The 21,638-nt window shown below is 42.8% G+C and overlaps 1 protein-coding gene across 1 annotated transcript in view; it reads left to right on the top strand.

Moving 5' to 3' along the window:
- Positions 1-21,638, top strand: part of LOC138267580 (ceramide synthase 4-like) — a 263,246-nt gene that overhangs the window by 138,284 nt on the left and 103,324 nt on the right. Inside the window, exon 3 of the mRNA XM_069216635.1 lies at positions 13,016-13,133. Within this exon, the coding sequence (XP_069072736.1) occupies positions 13,016-13,133 (118 nt within the window). The remainder of the gene's footprint in view (positions 1-13,015; positions 13,134-21,638) is intronic.

Genomic DNA, 21,638 nt, shown 5'->3' with positions numbered 1-21,638 from the left:
CCGTCTATACTGACGCACACAAGGTAGTTCTGCATTTTCCTTAAGCTTCACTTTATGGGGAGGGCATGTTTTCAACAATCCCGCCTTGTTTTTGTGTTTTGCCCAAACCTCTGAGTTCACTTGTCCTAGAACCTAGTTTTTAGTCAGTTGTAAAGCCATATTCCCTTCATGCTTGTCAAAAACTGCAGCCCTGTAATATCTGAGCATATACAACATCCAAAACCATCCTTCTCCATCTCCCAACACAGACACAACTCCCAAAGAAAATGTAAAATCCTGAGTTCTTTGTAAATTCCAGAGACGTTTGCCCAAGGGGCCCAAATCTTTAGGGTAGAATCTGGTGCTTCAGCTGTAGACATGTGTGGTTCTGAAGCTGGCACTTGAAATAACCTCACTTCCTGCGGTCCTAGCTCAATGCTCACACATACTCTTCTTTTCCTACATACAATGTGTCTTCATGCAACTCTATCGTCCAGTACAAATATTTGTCTGCCACCTAGGTGTACCATTCAGGCATTGGCCTGGTAAAAGATGCTGCAGTACAGTGTATGGGCCCTGTTGTTAATGCCAACTGCACTAAATTAGTCACCAAATCACTCTCAGTGTCAGGGCTGTATTTAAATAGCTCTTGAAACATGTTATTGTGGAAATTTTCCTGTAACTGAGTCCATTGGTAGCATGTTGGACAGAGAGAAAAGACAGGGTTTGGACATAACATAGAATCCTCACTTAATTGGCAAGCAGTAAGCGCTCTATTAGCCAATTCTAACCTGTCCTTAGGTACTTGTAAGTAAAACCCATTTTGTGAAAAATATAATGTTGCATGCAATTTACAGAGGAGGTCTCTTCCCAGCAAATTGATGGGTGCATCTGGTGAGAGGAGAAACTGATTGGTCATTGTGAAATCCTCCACAGAAACCCGAAGGGGTTCTGATAACTCTTCATGCATCAGCATTCCATTTACAGCTACAGTAGTTACTGTTTTACCACTAGTGGGACCTAAGTTGTTTCTTACTGCTGGTATAGTAGCTCCACTGTTTATGAGGAAATCAGTTTCCTTACCTCCTACCTTAATTGGGAACATGGGATTCTCCTCAGGCACGTCAGATACCTTCATCATAAAGCACTGGGCTTGTCTGTTTTCTGCTGCTTGGGTTATCTATCTCTCCACGTGGTCCTATGCCAATCCATGTTGTTCCTGAAAAGGGTTCCTCAGGGAGTGCTATGTTTGCTTGATGTCTCTAGGCATGGGTGCTGATGGCTGGACCTCGTCTCTGTCAAACCTGTCATGCCTGTTGTTTCTATCATTTCTCTCCTCCCCGTCTTTTCTATCTCTTCTACCTCTATAACTTTTACAATTTCGGCCCCAGTGACCATACCTCCGACAAACATAGCACTGATCACTATTCTTGTCTCATCTCTGGTATCCTTGTCCTTTATCCTGTCTATGACGCGCCCCCTGATAGTACATTCCTTCTGGCTCCTCCTCTCTTTGTACTTGCTGCAACATCATCCCTTTGTCAGTTTTAGTTGAGTCCTTCATTACTTTGAAAATACCATCCCTTTCCATAGTTACCAGAAGCGTGCACAACTCCTGATATCCTTTAGTAGACCAGTCAGGCTGGCGCAGTTTACAACTATGGGTCATAGAAGCTAATAATCCATTCTTAAGTGTCTGAGCAGCCAATACTTTCAATGCCTCTGTCGTGCGCAGTACCCCTGAACCATTATCCCATGCTTCATTGAACCTTAGGATCTAATCAGCCACTGACTCGCCTGACCTCTGCAATGTGGCTGTTACTTGAGAAAGGTCTCCATGTTTCACCGCTAAGCCATTGGTTGTGTTCCTGACAGATTCTAACCAATTCATCAATCTATTTTCTGTGACATCCATATTTTTAGTCAGTATTATACAATCTCTTTCCTATGGAATTTGGAACGCAATCTTTACCAAAGACCATTGGCTACCATATCCTATTTTTAGTAACATTTCTACATCTGTAGGAAGGGGAGTTTATGCAATGCATATTTTATGAAGCCATTCATAATATTTCACACTGGCTGTGAATGGGCCTGGGGAATCCTTCCCCATCTGAACTGCTTCCAAAGGGGTACATGGTTTTAACATTGCTGTCCCCTAACACTATTTTTGGTGCAGTCATTTTAGGGATTAATAGTACATCATTACTATATAGTATTCCAAATTTAGAGCAATTCAGGATCGAAATGACAAAAGCAATAAACGACTTTATGAGAAAGTGGTGTAATGGTCAATGGACTGCAAGGTTCTGAGCTAGCACTATCTGAGTTGGGGGCGTATTTTTGCATAGCTGTGGCTGTGTGCAAAGATGAGATAGCCCCGGTCAGGTTAGAGCCAAGACCCAGATGGAGGGGCAAACCCAAAACCTGACCGGGGCTATCTCATCTTTGCACACATCCACAGCTATGCAAAAATAAGCCCCCAACTCAGATAGTTCTAGCTCAGAACCTTGTGGTCTATTAACCAGTAGACCACATTCCTATAAAGTAGTTTATTGCTTTTGTCGTTTCAAACCTGAATGGCTCTAATTTTGGAATTTGACCTGGCAACGATAGCCGATGTGTGTAGAGGTTTAAAATAACAGAGGACATCTCAATTTAGTGGGTCATAAGACCATAAAGTTGCCAGAGGATTCTGACTACTAGGGACTAAAACAAGTGTTATTGGTAAATTATTTCCGGATTGATGCCTGAGTAGCTCAGGGCTATTCCACTGGGTCAAACATATTTTTGATTATCACTATCAGAGGCAAAACAGGATTTTTGAATCATTCAGGTGTATATTTTTCCAGCTAACACAATAATGTCCCTGTGACAGATTGCTAGAGAACCTTCTCCTTGAATATTTACCTGCAAGGAACCTCTATTATCTTGGCAGGAACTTATTTTTTTTTATTAATATTGCTGTCTCCCAGTACATATCCTCATGTTTTAGCATTCAGCAAGTATACATTTTTTGACCTCACACTAAATTGCTCTTGATGCATGTTCAGTCTATTTTCCAAGGCATCCATCACTCAAAACAGGAAAAATCAACCCACAGGTCATGATCTTTTCACTCCTCACCCTCACTCAGGAATGGCTGAATGGGGCTCCAAGCAATTGATGGCAAAAGTGCATAATTGGTGATCACTGCAAGAGGGGTGGCATAGGAGGCGTACAAGGAAATGGTAAGGGTTACAGTCAAGTGCCAATACATAGATGGTGTTGTATTCCTTCATATTAACCATCTTTGTGAGCTCCCACTCTAGTCTTATTTAGGATTGATCTTTTGCCACTCAAACCATTAGCTCTGGGCATGATGAGTTTGCGGAATAATATATTGACACCATCATTTCATGTTGTGATACCTTTCAAGAAAGCAGCCATTAGCGGTGGAGGGGCTTTGACTCCACCTAGAATAGTATGTCTGTTTCACCTTATATCATTGGCCATTTGATGTATCATTATGCCTCCCATAGAGACCTTTCATTGCAATGCAGGAGGGATTCATTTGCATTCAAAAGTATTACATTTCTTGTCTCAATAAATGCATTCTATACAGAAATCCGTCATTAGTTTTCTAGAGACCTTTTTTTTTTTTTACATTTTTGTCAATGGGTTAAATGCAAGCCTTCTCATCATTAATAAATAGAGGGGACATGATTTATAAATACATAAATACATTTTGCAGCAACAGCCAGAGCATTAAAAATGCCTGGCCAGCGGTTAAGCAACCCAAATTGTTGCCTTTGTGACTACCTCGATTGTAAATATAGATTTCAACGTAAAGCTATGGAAATGCATCTGTTTTAAGAAGCATTGTATTTAATATTGTAGGTAAATATGTGTCACTTTGAGATGTATTATTGAGGAGTAATACGTTTTAACTTGTCTTGTGATTGTTTAACCTTTTGCCCCCATATTTGGTGATCATGAAAGCATAAAGTTAACTTCTGAATATTTTTGCAACTGCTTTAAAAATACCTTAGACATGGTTGAAACATCAGGCTCTTGTGTTCTATCCACTGTGGAATATTTTCAAGATGGTTTTTAAAGAATACATTTACTACTATTTTGCATGTGTTGAATGTGACAATTTGTTTCTTGCTAATACGGAAAGCAGGTCTAGAGAACTTCTCTGCATGTGCGGCACACTTTCTGATAATGAACTGCTGCACCTCTAAGAAGCTATTTTGTTTCAGAGTGTTTGAAAATGTATTTGTCTTTTTTACAGTTTTAGATTTTTGTTTAGGTACGTAAGAAATGTTGTGCATTCTAATTATGTGCATTTTACATATTGAGCATCCTGGTGAGCAGGTCTTAAAGTTGTTAATGGGTCCAAGTTTGCGTTCATCTGATAATCCAAGTATGCACATATTATTCCATCTATGCCATGGCTCCAAGTCATCTAGTTTGTTGACACCTGCACAGCCATGGAATAGTCTGTTGTGATGCAGCTACTTAGAAGTCAAGATTATGTTAGCAGGAGAACAAACTTTGGAGCATCTTTAGTGGCTTGACTGCCAAATCTTTTGATGCAATGTGGAATTCCTCACCTCATTCCACCAATGAGAGCATAAACAGACTCAAAAATGATCATGGTTAAAGGTGGTTCCTTGACTTATGTGTGTTTCATGTCCTTTATTTTATGTTTTAAGTTATGTTTTTTTCTTTTGTGTTTTATGTTATGTTCCTTTTAATGTGTTTTATATTATGATGTTTTATTCCATGTTACATTTTATGTTTGTTTAATTCTGCATCTTGGGCATATCACTGGTCTCACCTGCTATTACCTCGGACAGGTTAGAGGAGTTTGGGTTACATCAGGTTTGAGTGGCATGTGACACCAGGACATTAAATGTATTTCCTGATTAATATAAAATCTAGTGCAACACAGAATTGTTGCATCGTACATCAAAAGGAGGACTGCTGTACCCACTTTGCCCCACAATGCCAGTCTCTTATAATCTGAAGTGCTCGGTCGCCCTGTGTGTCAAAACAGAGGATTAGCTGTGATGTTATGCCCTGTTAGAAGGAGTAATATTTAACAGTTGAACTCCCTAGTGCAGGGGTGTGAGAAGAAGCACAGGCGCCAGATCCGGCCAAGGAGGGCGACACACCTCAGCTATTAATAGTTCACATAGTTAAAGACATTAATAGAACAGTGAACGGTTGCATGTTTATATAATTATAGTTTTGAGCCTAGCAGAACCCGCTCAGACTCTATTTTCTGAGGTGCATGGAATCCGTTACTTTCAGTTCATGGCACTGGGGTCATTATTGTTTTATTGTGTGCAGACAAAAGACCTCAGCTTGGCTGTTAGTGTACTCTCAGTGCACAGACATCCATGTCACACTACATTTGTATGATAGTTTGTGTACTGCTAGTAATTACATGCGTATAGCCAACCACATTTTAGGGTCCGGTGCTCCTCTACCTATGTCTGGTGGTATTTGGTGTCTGTGCCTTTATGCAAGTCACCACATTAGAGGCATATAACCCACTCCACCGATGTACAGTGGTGTGTATGGCTGGGAGCAGACAGTTACTACATTATAGGCACCAACGCCATTCTACTATGTTCCACGGTGTGTACACTGCCTGGATGTGGACAGCCAACCACAATATAGGCACCTACATCATCCTACATGCATACGGTGGTATGTGCACTGCCTGGGAGAGGCGAGTCACCATATTGTGGGCACCTGCGTCCCTCCACACGTGTATGAGGCTATGTACTTTCTGTGCCTTGATGCCGATAGTTGCCACACTTTGGGCATCAAAATTACTTTATATATGTGTTGCGTTTGTGCTGCCTGTGCACTGATACGGACAAACAACTTTACTATTGGCACCAATGCCACACCAAAGATGCACTGTGGTACCGTGTGTTGCCCATTGTAGACACCTGCATCACAAGGTATGTGCTGTGGTGAGTCTGTTGTCTTAAATGTATAGTTAGCTGGTTTTCACAACCCATTGTTAGCTTACATACACGTCAGTGGTGTGTTGGCCAGTTTTCCCTGAATGTCATGGCATCATCTTTAGGAAGCCCTCCTGCACACAACTCCAACCTGGCTTGCAGATCAGGAATTTGAGTCATGTTATGTCTTACATTATTTTTGTGTGATGTTTATGCTTTGTTATATATTAGATTTTATGTTGTGCTTCATGTTCTTTTGTATGTTGTGTGGTATGCTGTGTGATATGTTCTGTTTTGTTTTTTATACTATGTTCTGTTATATGTTTTTAGTGTTAAGTTTTATGCTTTGATGTGTTTTGTTTTTCTTTTTATTGTACGTCGTGCGTGCTATGCTGTGTTTAAGGTGTTTTATGTTATGATTTGTTATTGTTATATTATGGTTTGTGCTTTTTTTAAATATTATGTGCATTTGTATAGGGCCTTAATGTAATTTGCAAGCGTTTATGGTTGGAAGCCTGGGTGGAAACGTTGTGGCCTATGTGTGGGCACACTGAGTAGATGATAGCTACACATTGGTTGCAGCAGTTTGTTTATGTTGTTTCAAGGGATTTTTGTCACCTGTTAGGGTGGGTGTGAACTGCTGAATTTAGATATGTTTTACATAGTCTTTGCATATATTCAGTGCTACTTGCATGCCTACAGCTGCGAGCTTTTAACCTCTTATTCAAATAAAACCCTTGTCATTTGCTTGTTGCTTTTTAAAGTGTTTCATAGTCTTTGTTTGCACCAATTTACGCAGCATAGAAAGAAGCACCGTATTTATTGTAATTCCATTTGTCAAAACCAATTTTGTAGGCAATTGATAGGATCTGCCTTTCCAGTTCTAAGATACTTACTTGATCTTCCAGCCACCAATCAGAAACACAGCAGCATCAAAAGCAGATCAGAGCACTGATGAGCAATTGGGGTGCTGTATTTAAATCCACCGCCTTTGGTACATATTATTGTTTGTGGATGTGAGTGATGGGTGGAGTCTTCCATTAATTGGTACGTACACTGACCTCTGGCGGGTTTGGGTTAATGAATAGTCCATCATCCATGTTGAAAGGAGGACCCACTGTTGGGTGGTATTGCATGTCGATTGGCTAATCCTGTGGGGGCTGGCTCTCATTCCAGCAACTTATTTTAGCTTCTGCACTTGATTACCTTGGGTGACCTTGGACCAATATCGCTACCTCCCAGGACCTTGGCTCTCTTATATTCCAAATTATAGGAAACTTTGAAAGCATATGCGGTGACGAGGTGTATACGCATAGCGTAAGCCCTTAGATTGCAGAGGGAATCCCTTTAAATGTAGGTCCTCCAGGGCCACCATTGTCCATCAACAATCTGGTCATCCTCCAAGGAAGATTAATGTCTTCTCTCCTGATAGGCTAGGATCAGTTTGGGAGAGGCGGAGCTTACAGATTTTATACTGCGTCACACCGTGGCTTTATGCACCATGTGAATAAACTTAAGTTTACGGTTAACGTTCTAGCAAATACCAATGTCCTTGTCCCTGCAGTGAACAGCTGACACTGATGGACTCCGCGAAATAAACAGCCTATTTTGGCCCAGATTAAAGGTGGTGGCAAATGAGGCGCTGTGAATGGGACTCCAGCAGACATATATACCGTCCTATACCCAGAGCCCGGTCGAGTCTCTTCTCGCCCAGTAATTGGATGGGCTGGAACATGTCCCAGTTGTGGGTGGGTAAGTGGCAGGACTCCATAGCTGTCCTGGAGAGGCCTGTTCCTCTTGGACGAAGAGAAGTAAACACAGATGGAGCTGTTTACGGACAGAGCCACGGCCAGGCTGTCGCTGCGGATGTTATTTTCTGTACCGCCAGCCCTAGAAGACATTCTGCAATCTGGATGTTTTTTTTTTTTTTTAACTCACTAATTTGGATTGATTTATAAATGGTTCATGACGTATTAAAAAACATATAAAGAATCAGATACAAAGACGAGGGATTTAAGAGGAGCAGAGTCAAATGAAATACAAAAAAATTAAGTGGAACAGGATAAATACCTAAACCAAAAACAGAAGTAAATTCCAACCTCTGAATAGGCTCACAACATAGGCCCAAAGAGGTGACGCCAACAGTGTGCAATCCTCACTTCATACATTTGGAAATATCCATGGAGGGCGAGAGAGAGCATATTGGCATTTGGATATTGCTGTCCACAGCAGTAATACCAGCCATATCGTGGGTGATTGCGTCCCCGTTGGAGTAGTTTGGCGGGTACCATTCTGAGACACAATCAGAAATCTAGACCGGCTCAAGCTGGCACCATGGTGACCACGTCAAAAGGAGGCCAAGATTTGAATGGGTGTACAGTGTGAATTCCCTTCTGGTGAGCTGTGTGTGAGTTATATTCTCAGACATATTTGCTTAAAACGAAAAGATCTAAGATGTTTCACTGCCACAGACGTGCTCAATCGGAAAACACTTATACGTTATTGAAATACCAAAGCAAATGACATAAGTCACTTTTATTGCTCAAATCCTTTAGTGCCTATAAATGCCGAAAGGGACAGCCAAGCTTCTATGTTCCATGCGGCTGTGCAAGTTTCCAGTTACTAGGAAATGGCATCACACTTATCTTACAAGAGATGCGAACATAAATTATTAAACAAGCCAGTAATGAGATGCAAAATATTGCAACAAATTGCAATGTGCACGAGTAGCAGCTGGTTGAGAAGATCCTACTTTCTATGCTACACCTAACAACTATTCAAAATATGTACTCAGCACAGAGGCTAAATACCATCCCACACTTTAACACAGCCTTATGCTGCCACACGTCTTTATCGCTGTCATCAAGCCTGTAAACGATCTCTACAAACTGGAAGAATCGGTTTATTTCTCTCTGTTCCAAAAGCAGCGCAGAATAAAAGTAGCTGAGACAATGTCAACAAACATGTTCCTCCGCCAGGAGCTGCAAATTGAAAAATAAAAACGATAACAAACAATGTCTCTTGTTTTTATTTTTCAAGGGGCAGAGCCATGGGGCATGACGAGCACGGAGGGAGAGTGGTGTGCACTCCCCTCAGTGCGTATGTGTGTTTGGCCTGCTGTCTCAGGATGGCCAAACACACATGCGCACTGAGCTCTCTCCAACCTGGCACTGTTGCTCCCAGTCTGCCTGGGAGCGTCAAGCCATGGCGCTCCGGCCAATCCTAACGCTGCCTCATGCTGCCAGCAACATTCAGCGTTAGGATTGGCCGAAGGGCAAGCTTGGGATCCTGTGCCTGCAGTGAGTGGAGACAGAGGAGCGACGTGGCACAGGCAACGAGTCAGGTAAGTTTTTTTTTGTTGTTTTTTTTAATTATTTTATTTGTGAAATTTGTTTTGTTTGTGCCCCTGGCTCCACTGCTTTGCCCTGACAGGAGCAGCCCCTGACTTCAGCATCCAACTTCTGATACGTAAATTTGTTTAAAATGATTGTAGATCGCCCATAAACTCTGTAGCCAACAAATGCGTCAATTTACTTCTTTTGCCCATGTCTGCTAAGTCATATTATAGTAAATATTTTAATCTGCAGTTTTAGCATTTTCATCCTCTGGTGTGCTGGACATTTACCTATGTTTGTTGTTAATAAAATGTGCAGCTCTTTCATAATTTTATGGAAATTTAGAAACCATGGAGCTAAATTACTTGACTGTAGGTGGCATTGAATTTGGTTCCTCAGAGATCCCCAGCCATGTTGGTAAAACAAAACCAATAGGATTCTTTGCCGATGCTTAAATAGAATGTTCATCAGTCCCAACTCACGCCTTAAGGCACGTGCGTCTTGGGAGGCCTAGACATTTTTTCCACATATTCATTTTGATGAAATGGAGGCGAGTAACATTTTTCTCAAGCATGATTTCACAGCTGTAGAGCAACAGGTTAATTATTTTTGAATTAAAGGTCTCACAGAGAACTTCTACAGACTTAAGACCCAATATGGAGCCCATCCTTTGTAAAGAAACCACGACCACTCATGATCTAATTTCCTGTTGCTCGACATGAGGTTTGAAGTTAAAATTGTGTTTAAAAAGGAGGCCCAAATAACTGTACTCCTTAAGTAGCTCTATTTGCACTCCATTGAGCCACCACTTCAGGTACATTTTCTGGATAGGTTTATAAGAAAATACCATTAATTTTGTTTTAGGGATGTTAATAAATTGTTTGTGGCACAGTAGGCTGTAAAAACTTTTCACTGCCTCTGTTGGCCAACATGGGTAAGACCCAATAGTACTGTGTTATCCACATAGAACAATGATGAAATGGGCTCACCTCCCAATTTTGGTGAAAATTAATCTGCCAGCCAAAGTGTTGTGTGCATGATATATATATATATATATATATATATATATATATATATATATATATATATATATATATATATGTGTTGGGTTTTTTTAAACAAAGTTTACAGGGACGTTATAATGAGGAAATAGAATTTTGGTTTTTTAAACCATAGAAATTACTTTAAGAAAAAGTTTACAGGGACGTTATAGTTTCGTCCACATTTTAAACGTACAAAACCATAGAAATAAAGATGTGCACAAGTTATAGTTACCTTAGGGCACGAGGTATAGTTACTTGAAATAACTCTAACTGTAACAGGTGAATTTCTAAAGTTTTGTTCTTTTAAAATGTGAGCCTAACTATAGTTTCTCTGTAACCTTTATTTTTTCAATTTAATTTCTCTGTTTTTTAAAATTCTATTTCTATAATGTCGCTGTAACCATTCTTTTTTCCAGTGAATTTTCTAGGGATGTTTTAAAGTAAAGTAATTTTAATTGCTATACATTGATCCAACCACCGCCGCACACTGCCGTCGGCCATGCGCGATAGGGATTGATTGCAGGGGCCTGGGCTGTGGACAGGCCCTACAGCCAACCGTGTAGAACCACCCAACGCCACATGCACAGCAGAGGTTGGTCGCAGGTCCTCGCCTGTTGCAAGGACTGCGGCCAACCCCTCTTATAACCACCCCAACTGCATGACACAGGTTGTCCAAAGGGCCTAACCCCCTTTAAGCTCCAAACTCTGCACAGCTGAAGGTGTTTGGAGCTTAAAGGGAGCAACATTAAATATATGTATTTGGGGGGGCTGCACAAAAAAGCCCTGCGGGCCCCAGGTATCGCCACCTCCCTGGGGCTACATAAAAAATATATAAGGGGGCCACACAGACCCCCCCGCGGACCACCACCTCCCCAAGGCTTCATACTAAAAAAATCTTAGAGGGGACACGCAAACCCCCCCACGCCGGGGACCACCACTTTCCCAGGACAACATTTAAAAAATATATGGGGGGGCATGAAATCCCCTCGGCCCTGGGGACCACCTCCTTCCCAGGGCTACATTTTAAAACTATGTAGGGGGTCTGTGCAGACCCCCACCCCCAGGCCCTGGGGACCACCACTTCCCCAGGGCTATTTAAAAAATATTTATAAGGGGCCCCTCCTCCAAGGCTGATTTCGGCCACACGGACCCCATCCCCTGTGGTTAGCCATATAGTCAAGGGTGCACAGGGCACCCATTAAAACCTATGGGAACTGCAGGGGACCCTCAAGGCCCCCGCGGTACTACCAGCTCCCATCTCCTGCAGGAGGTGGCATTGCTCCCACATGCAAGGAGCTGCTTTAAGTAGCAACTCCCTGCATGCACGAGCAATGTTTTCATCTCTTTCTCTGCCCATGTGTTAGAGGGCAGAGAAAGATATGAAAATTCCGCTTTCAGCAAGCAGAAGCATTTTTAAGCTCCTGCTTGCTGAAAGCGGAGTGTTTGCTTTTGCTTGAAGGGAGCTGCCAGCTCCCACTAAGCAAAAGCAAACAGCTACCTCCTGAGGGTGGACACTGCAGGAGGTAGCAGGAACTGGCCCTGAGGGGTGGTGGTCTCCAGGGCCGTATAAGGCTGCAGAAGGGGAGCCACATGACCCCTCCTCCTTAATATTCTATTTATGTTGCCCTTGGGAGGTGGCAATTCTCAGGGTATGGGGTGGCCGCGTGGCCCCCGCATACATACTTCACATATTTCCACAGTAGGTGGCGGACCCTGGGGAGTGGGTGGGTGCATGCCCCCTGCATACTTACTTTGCATATTGCCCTGGGGAGGTGGTGGTCCACGGAGGGCCACATGCCCCCCCACATAATTAATATATTGCCACAGGGAGGTGGCAGTCCCCTAGGCGTGGCCCCCCGGCATGCTTAATAATCATAACCATAGGGAGGTGGTGATCCCTGGGGCACTGAAAGGCCTTGGAGGGGTGCCCTGTGCTCCCCCTTCTGTTTTTTCCCAAAATGCCCCTGAGACATGGCCCACCTGGGGGCAAAAAAAAGAATATATATATATATATATATATATATATATATATATATATATATATATATATAAAAAAAATCAGGGCTAGAAAGTGCCCTTGTCTTAATCTATTTGGTGTACTTATTTTCCTAGATAGAGCTCCATTACTTTCAGGCAAATGTGCTCTATTCTTCTTTACAGAAGACTAGTAAAAGATTTTTTTGTGTCTAGTTATTGTTCCCATTAAGAGTGACAGGTTAACACTTTACTCCCTTCATGAGTGTTAATAAGTTAAGCTGGTTAGATTGAACTATTTGGCTGCATCCCTTGGCCTTTGATCAAAAGTCATCAGCACATCATACCCGGATAGTCTCCTACTACAGTCCCTCAACTAGATGATGTAAACTCATCCCCTCTTCTTCTAAACACTGCAATACGGAGTGTCTCTCGGTTCATATTGTCATGAACCCATTACCTTGTGATTTACAAACCATTTCTCATCACTTATATATGTGTCTCATCTTGACGCAGTATGAGATGCCAATTCTATTATGTTTCAGAGGCAGGTCTTTCCATGTCTATCATTAATGAAGTCACTCCTACTGCCGTACGTAATTCATTTTGTAATTTGTTACTTTGTAATGTGTTTCTTGAAAGGGCATCTAATAAATTTGCAATTTACGTTTTAAGTGTGGGAAACTAATCTCAACCATCTCTGCTTGTTTTGTTTCAGGTACGTAGCACTACCATTAAGCAGGCGACTGGGTATAAGGGAAAAATCCAGAACGAAAGCAGAACCCAACAAGGTTTTGGAGAACTTCTATTCCACGCAAAGCAAGCACCCAACAGAGGTGAGTTTCTTCAATCTCTCATCCTGAAACCCCTGTTCAAATGCAAATCTTCAGAGGGCCCTGCCTTATCCATACAATCACCAGACATTTTTTCTGGGGTGGTGGCTATCCTGATTTTAGGAATTTAGTAAGCAAATACATGTTCCCTCATTTGCAATGAAGTTGGTTTGCTTTTTGGTGATTTCAAGAGAAGAGTTTCCCTTTGTGGTTGTGTGAACATGAATGTCACCCAATGCAAAAGCATAAATCGATTGACACGCCCCCAAACCACAACTACCCAACACCTGAATGGAGACTGTCTGGGTGAGTGGGTGGAGGGAAGTGCTTGTCTTTCTTCAATCCGGGGCAGCTCTGAAAACATGCACTGTAGATTCAACTGAAATCTATCTTACCAATTGATTGATATAGTGGCTTTTTCAAAAATTCTTCAAAGGATCGGAAGTTAGGAGCCACCTAGGAATCAGCAAGGTGGTTGTTAGTTGGCGAGTGTAGGAACATCCAAATGCTGACCAGAATCCAAGAGCACTTATTTGGAACACAGTGATGGATTGTTACCAGAGGGCAGTTTGAAATGGGTAAAAGATATCAAAACTAAATGGTAGAAACAAATGTATATTTGTGTGGATTTGTACCAAGCATACCTGGCTGTAAAGCAATAAAGCATAGATGGAGAGATTATGTGAGGGGTTGATGGACACTTGAAGCCAGTGATGATTCTACTAAACGTACTGTTCATCTCAGAGTTTCCAAGAAAAGTCTTACTACAAAAAACGTCTGTATATATTGATCCCTTTGGACATGGTTTATCCTTAAAAATGTAATTAGGTGTAGGAATGCAAAATTACTACATTATCATCAAATTGGGGTGAGGTAAAACATTAGTTGTGTGGGATCCTGCTATTCTTGCAGTTCTCAGAATGATTGTTGATGCGTACATATATGAATATTTATATATTTAAGCCCAAATGCCTCCTTTTGTGTATTCTGTAATCCTTTATTATAGGTAGTGTTAACAGTGCATCAATTTTCTATTCTTGTCCCACATTGCAAACTCTTCTGTTATAGCCCAAGCATATTTGTTACATTCCCTTTTGAGCTAAGGAAAATAAATTATACAAAGTAACTTACTTAGTAATTTCAATTCTTTAGTGAAATGATGTATGTTATTGTGACCTTTGAAAATATACTTATTATGGATGTCTCCCACAATTTCTAACTGTTCAATGCAGTAATGTCACAATAGTCCAAAATCTTCTCCCCATAAGACCACAACTGAGTTAGTGCAAGGGTTTGATGCACCTTGGAAGCCAACTGCATTAGGGGGCATTCTTTTCCTTAGGTTGCATGCTTTATTAGGGTTCTGCTATCCCAAAAGATGAAGGTACTTGAGCCAAATACATTAGTGCAGAATCAAGCATCAGATAAGCCTGCTGAGTGTCTTGGCCGTAAAGTGCACTTTGTATTGAACCTGTATTTATCTGCATGATATGGACTCCACCCTGGCACAAGTGCAGTACCTGAAACAGCCGTTTCAGTGGTAAAGTCCACAGAGAGAACGGGACCAAAGTGTAGGCTCCCAGAACTACAACTAATCTAAATATTATGATTAAAGATCCCACAAAGAAGTCAGGGTCAAGCTTATAAATCAGAAACCATAGTAAGTCTCCCAAAACCTGCTACCGCGTCACTGTAAATGCATAAGGGGAAAACCTTGATAAGTCCGCTGAGGTCTGTCACCCCGTGAGGTGAGGAACAGCCTTTCGGACTTTACCACTGATACTGCGCTTCTGATCACAAGCTGTACCGTGACTATGTTTAATGCTCTTTGATATCACGCCTTTTAGATTTGAGAATGTTGTCGGAGGCGAAACGCTTGTCAGCTGCCTGTTCTCATTGGAATAAACATCTCAATTGTACTACTGAGTTTATGTCTGAACTGGACTTACTGGATAGATATCCAATTGCTTATGGAACTATTGATCTGCTCTGGGTACTTCTTTGTGTTAATGTCATTGTGAGAGCTCCCCTCACTGTTTGTGGCACTAGTGTGGTAGCGTAGTGCTGACACCTGTTGAGCAGTTGTGCTACTAATGTATTAGAATTTACTGTGTTTACCGACAGTGGAGTGCGACATCTGGCGTACCACTGCTACCATTTCCTTGTTATGTTTAAAAGAGCATTCAAAAGCCAGAAATTCAACCCAAATGAACAACATAGTGTGAAAGAAATCAGCTAAAATATGGAGAAAATAATTTGGTGCCCTACGCAATATGTACTTATCTCAGCCAGCGTAATATCTTACCACAGATCTTGTAGAGTCCTTAATGAAATAATTTAACATCACTATCTGTGCTGGCATCAGTATTCCAAGTTGTGGAGTCAACACTGGGTTTACCACTCTATTTCAATGTTTCACTGATCAATTGTGACAGGACAAAATTGCTGAAATATGTCAATGAAATATATGACACATTTTAGTGCGATAAATGCATCTAAATGTTGTTTCCCAATTTAGTCTTCAGGGATGGAATGGAAGGTACTTACCACACCCAGAACATAACTCTCATCCGGTATTGACATTCACAGAGTGCTGTTCAAATATTTAGTTCTAAGCTGATTATTTGTAATATTTTTATTTTTATTTGAAGTAATTGAGGGCCAGATGTAGCAAAATAACATTTTGCGACTTGCAAATTGCGAGTACTAGCGACTCGCAGTTTGCAACTCGCAAAATGTTATGCAGTACGTTGTCTCAGACACCTTCTGCGACTCGCTATGGGGTCGCAAAGACCCACCTCATTAATATTCATGAGGTGGGTCGCTAATTGCGGCCCCATACCGAGTCTAGGCACTCGCAAACATGGAGGCCTGCTGTCGTCAGCAGACCTCCATGTTCGTGACTGCTTTCAACAAAGCATTTTTTTTTTTTTAAGTGGAGCCCGTTTTCCTTCAAGGAAAACGAGCTGCACTTAAAAAAAACCCGAAACCTTTAGTTTCGGTTTTTTTTTCAGGGCAGGTTTTGGTCCCTTGGACCACTACATACCCTGAAAAAATATTTGGGGGTCCATTCACAAAGTGGAAGGGGTCCCATGGGGACCCCTTCCAATTTGCGAGTGGGTTACCATCCACTTCAAGTGGATGGTAACTGCGACACCATTTGCGACCGCATATGCGGTCGCAAATGGTATTGCATACCACTCAGAATCGCAAATAGGAAGGGAACACCCCTTCCTATTTGCGATTCTGAAATGCATATTGCGAGTCGGGACCGACTCGCAATATGCATTTCTGCATAGCAAAGAGGCATTTGCGCCTCGCAAACGCCGATTTTCGCCGTTTGCGAGGCGCAAATCCTATGCTACATCTGGCCCTAGGTTCTTAAAAGTAAAAATAAAGTTAATACTACTTTTTTTTTTAATTTGTCGACTGATCATGGGTAAACTGGATAGAAATATGTTGTGGTGACTCATTTGCAGATCTACTGCCACCTTTCTATTCACTGTACTACCTGTTTAGTGCCAAGTAGAAACAGAGGGCAAAGGTGTTCTCCTAATTCTCTCTTACAGTAGGGTTGTATGGTTCTGAAAGCAGACGTCCATGTGTCTGAGTGACTGGGGCATGGTGAAGTTGAGTTGGCCTTAAACTGTCAACTTCTGTGGTACAGTTGCACAATATTTGTTACTCACTTATCAAGCTAAGGCAATGCGGCTTATGTGAAGCCAGGCAACCTAGAAACGCCCCCTCCACCCCACCCCCCAACCGCTTTTTTATAAGTAACAGTTTACACTTATTTGTTAGTGTTTGGAATGTAAATGCAAAAAAAAGTTCTACCTTGACTGATACATTCTCTTCAAATGTTTGACCCTTCCTTTGCAAACAAATTACACAGCTGACTGAACCCCCACTCCACCTCCTAGTTATTCGCTTCTGAACAACTCTAGAAGAATGTTTCTAGTGTAATTAATTGCACGCCGGTGTGTCATTTTCAACAATCTTTTGTGAGAAAGTTAAGGTGGGTACACAACACTTAAGATGAAAAGTAAACTCTACTCGCCCCCAGGAGCCCCTCAACCCCCCCTCCCCCCACCCCCCAACCAAAGGGGCCAATGTCCTGTTCTTTTCTTCCTCTGCCTCCCTACTGTGTGCTCAAAGAGAAGCAGGCCGGATGTGCTAAGCGCACATGCGCAGAACCTCCCGCTCGTGTCCTCGTGGCACCGAGCCAATCGCTTCACTGCAATGAAGTTTGTCCAAACAAAGCATACGCGTGATTTATTGTTTTGTTCAGTGGAGCCGCTGCCCAGCACCCCCCTATCCTGCGCCCTGCAAGTCTCGGGTCAGCCATTTCAAAGCAGGCGACCAAGGCAAGCTGCACGCGGTCCACCTCACCGCGCCAAGATGCATTTGCATTTGGGTGCCAGGCGCCAAGAAAACGTGACTCTTAGCTGCAGAGGCCTGCTGTGCCAGGCGTACCTTGGCAGTCGGCGGAAGGGCGCTCCGAGGCGGGCTCCATCCCAGCACTCGTCTGGGGCTACCAAGGGGATTGGCGTCGACATTTATTTCTCTTTCTGAGGCACAGAAACATAATTATCAACGTGCACTGCGAAAATGTATGGCAGGAGCAGCCAGGGCTTCCATCGGTGGTAGATTGGCATAAAACAATCATTGATTGGATATTGCTTTCAGTACAGTGTGCTAGGAGGAACAGAGTGCACCCAGTAGCCAGAATGCAATCAATAACGGTAATATGTTTAACCCCTTCGCTGCCAGGCCTTTTCCCCTCCTGTGCCCTGCATTTCTTTTTGGCTATTTAGGGCAGTTCGCGCTTAGGCCCTCATAACTTTTTCTCCACATAAGCTACCCATGCCAAATTTGCGTCCTTTTTTTCCAACTTCCTAGGGATTCTAGAGGTACCCAGACTTTGTGGGTTCCCCTGAAGGAGACCAAGAAATTAGCCAAAATACAGCGAAAATTTAGTTTTTTTCAAAAGATGGAAAAAAAAGGCTGCAGAAGAAGGCTTGTAGTTTTGTCCCTGAGAATGGCATTAACAAAGGGTTTGCGGTGGTAAAATCACCATCTTCCCAGCTTTCAGGAACAGGCAGACTTTAATTAGAAAACCCAATTTTTCAACACAATTTTGACATTTTACTGGGACATACTCCATTTTTACTATTTTTCGTGTTTTCAACTTCCTTCCAGTTAGTGACAGAAATGGGTTAGAAACCAATGCTGGATCCCAGAAAGCTAAACATTTATGAAAAGTAGACAAAATTCTGAATTAAGCAAGGGGTCATTTGTGTAGATCCTACAAGTGTTTCCTACAGAAAATAACAGCTGAAATAAAAGATTATGGAAATTGAGGTGAAAAAAACAGCCATGTTTCTCCACGTTTTACTCTAACTTTTTCCCGCGATGTCAGATGTTTGAAAGCAATATACCATTACGTCAGCTGGACTCTTCTAGTCGCGGGGATATATAGGGCTTGTAGGTTCATCAAGAACCCTAGGTACCCAGAGCCAATAAATGAGCTGCACCTTGCAATGGGTTTTCATTCTACACCAGGTATACAGCAATTCATTTGCTGAAATATAAAAAATGAAAAATAGGTATCAAGAAAACCTTAGTATTTACAAAATGGCCACAAGATAAGGTGTTGAGAAGCAGTGGTTATTTGCACATCTCTGAATTCCGGGGTACCCATACTAGCACATGAATTACAGGGCATTTCTCAAATAGACGTCTTTTTTACACACTGTCTCACATTTGAAGGACAGGAATTTAGAGAAAGACAAGGGTCAATGACACTTGTTTTGCTATTCTGTGTTCCCCCATGTCTGCTGATAAAAATGGTACCTCACTTGTGGGGGTAGGCCTAGCGCCCGCGACAGCAAAAGCCCCAAAACACAACGTGGACACATCACATTTTCACAAAGAAAACAGCTGTTTTTTGCAAAGTGCCTAGCTGTGGATTTTGGCCTCTAGCTCAGTCGGCACCCAGGGAAACCTACCAAACCTGCACAGTTTTGAAAACTAGACACCTAGGGGAATCAAAGATGGGGTGACTTGTGGGGTTCTGACCAGGTTCTGTTACCCAGAATCCTTTGCAAACCTAAAAATTTGGCTGAAAAAAATACCTTTTCCTCTCAGTTCGGTGACAGAAAGTTCTGGAATCAGAGAGCAGCCACAAATTTCCTTCCACCCAGCGTTCCCCCAAGTCTCCCGATAAAAATGGTACCTCACTTTTGTGGGTGGGCCTACTGCCCGCGAAAGGAAATGCCCCAAAACACTATCTGGACACATCAAAATTATCAAATACAAAACTACAGGTTTTTGCGTGGGGGCACCTGTGTTTTTGGTCCTGGGCTCAGCAGCCTTCTAGGGAAACCTACCAAACCCAGACATTTCTGAAAACTAGACACCTGAGGGAGTCCCGTGAGGTGTGACTTGTGTGGATCCCCCAATGTTTTCTTACCCAGAATCCTCAGAAAACCTCAAATTTAGCTAACAAAAAATCAGTTTTCCCACATTTCTGTGTGGGATCACCGCACTGGGACACATTTCATACCACCCAATGTTCCCCTCAGTCTCCTAGTAAAAATGATACCTCATTTGTGTAGGTGGGCCAAGTGCTTGTGAAAGGGAAGAGCCAAAAACATGTCGATATTGAGGGGGAACCAAAGGGGGTCCAAAAGGGCAGTTTGCTAAAAAACATTTTTAGGCTGACAAGTGCAGCAGAATTTTTATCGGTATAGATGAGACACTGCTGGGTGGTAGGAATTTTGGGATTCCTGCAGATTCCGGAAGGTTCTATCACAAAATCGTGGGAAAAATGTGTGATTTCCAGCAAAGTTGGAGGTTTGCAGGGGATTGTGGGTACAAAAATGGTGCGGGGTGTATGTGAAACACACCACCCTGGAATCACCCAGATGTTTCATTTTCAGATGTGTCTAGATCTTTTGGATTTTTCTGCATGGCAGCGTCCCAAAGTCCATAAAGTACAGCCCTGACCATTCCAAGTGGGGCGATTTTGAGAGTAAGCCAAGCTCTCATGGCCCAAATGTAAAACTAAAACCCAAAATAATCAAATGTCTTCTTGCTTGCTGTGGGATAAGATGTTTTAGAGTGCTGTGGAGAGCTGAAAGACTGTTACCCCTTCAGTTGAGGTGGTGGCGTAACCAGGCCTATACTGGTTGATAGCCACCACCTCTATATTTTTTGTTTTTTTCAAATTCCCTGGCATCTAGTAGACTTTCTGCCCCAAGGGGTTTGGATCAGGGGTAATTGCCCCATCTTCCCACTGGTGGGCAGAACGACTTTGGCCCCATTTATTTGGGGTGGGGGTATGGCCATACCCCCACCCTCCTGTTTTTGAAAAAAAAACTTCCCTGGCCTCTGGTGGGCTTTCTGCCCCCCCTTGGGGGCAGATGGGCCTTCCAAAAATAGGCAGATATGGCAAACAGTAATGTGCCCCTATGGGGAGCGACACTTACCCAAGGGGCTGCCCCCCTAAAGAAAACACACGCATACACACACACCAATCCCTGGTGCCTAAGTGGTTTCTGCCCCCATGGGGGCAGATTGGCCTAACAAAAATTGGCCGATCTGCCCCCAAGGGGGACAGAAATGATCTAAATACAATTTGCTCCCCATCTCTAAAAAAACAAAAAAAACACACAAAAAATAGCCCTGGCGCCTAGAGGTTTCTACCCCCGGGGGCAGATAGGCCTAATAACAATAGAAATGGGGCAGAGATGGCCTAAAATAAATTTGACACCCCCCCCCCCTCCCCCGGGAGCGACCCTTGCCTAAGGGGTCGCTCCACTTCCGTGAATTTGGCGTAAAAAAAACTAAAAAATCCCTGGTGTCTAGTGGTTTCTGCAGAAATGGCCTAAATATAATTTTCCCCCTAAGGAGCAACCCTTGCCCAAGGGGTCGCTCCCCTCATGCCAGTTTCCCTTGAAAAATAAATCCCTGATGTCTAGTGGGCATTTCAAAAGCCGGATTGCTTTACAATCCGGCTTTTGAAATGCTCTGAGAGACTTCAAAGGGAAGGAAATTCCTTTCCTTCCCTTTGAAGCCTCTCAGGGCCCCATCACATGATCAGAGAAATGCTTTGCATTTCTCTTCCGATCGCGCTGGAAGCTTAGCTTCCAGCACAATGGGGAAGTGGCCTCTGATGAGGTCAGCGCGCATTTGCGCGCTGTCATCAGACATCACTGGGGGAGTCAGGGAGGGTCGGGGTGGAAGGGGAAGGGCTTCCCCTTCCATCCCTGCCTTGGGGGGGGTGGGAGGGATACCCCACGGAGGGAGCGCTAGCGCTCTCTCCGGGCCGTGGACGTAATGGTTACTTCCTAGGTACAGGAGCACTGTGCCGCAGGACATAACCATTACTTCCGCTGCACAGAAGCGGTTAATACAACAGTGTGTTCTTTACAAGCACTGTTTTCACAATTTTATGATACTCGATTTTTCTGCCTTGCTGTAGGTGGAAGACCGTGATTTTAAGAA

Source organism: Pleurodeles waltl, chromosome 12 (genome assembly GCF_031143425.1).
Source record: "Pleurodeles waltl isolate 20211129_DDA chromosome 12, aPleWal1.hap1.20221129, whole genome shotgun sequence".
In the NCBI taxonomy this organism is placed as follows: Eukaryota; Metazoa; Chordata; class Amphibia; order Caudata; family Salamandridae; genus Pleurodeles; species Pleurodeles waltl.
The sequence above is the reverse complement of the archived record's forward strand: the minus strand, read 5'-3'. Positions and strand labels throughout refer to the sequence as shown.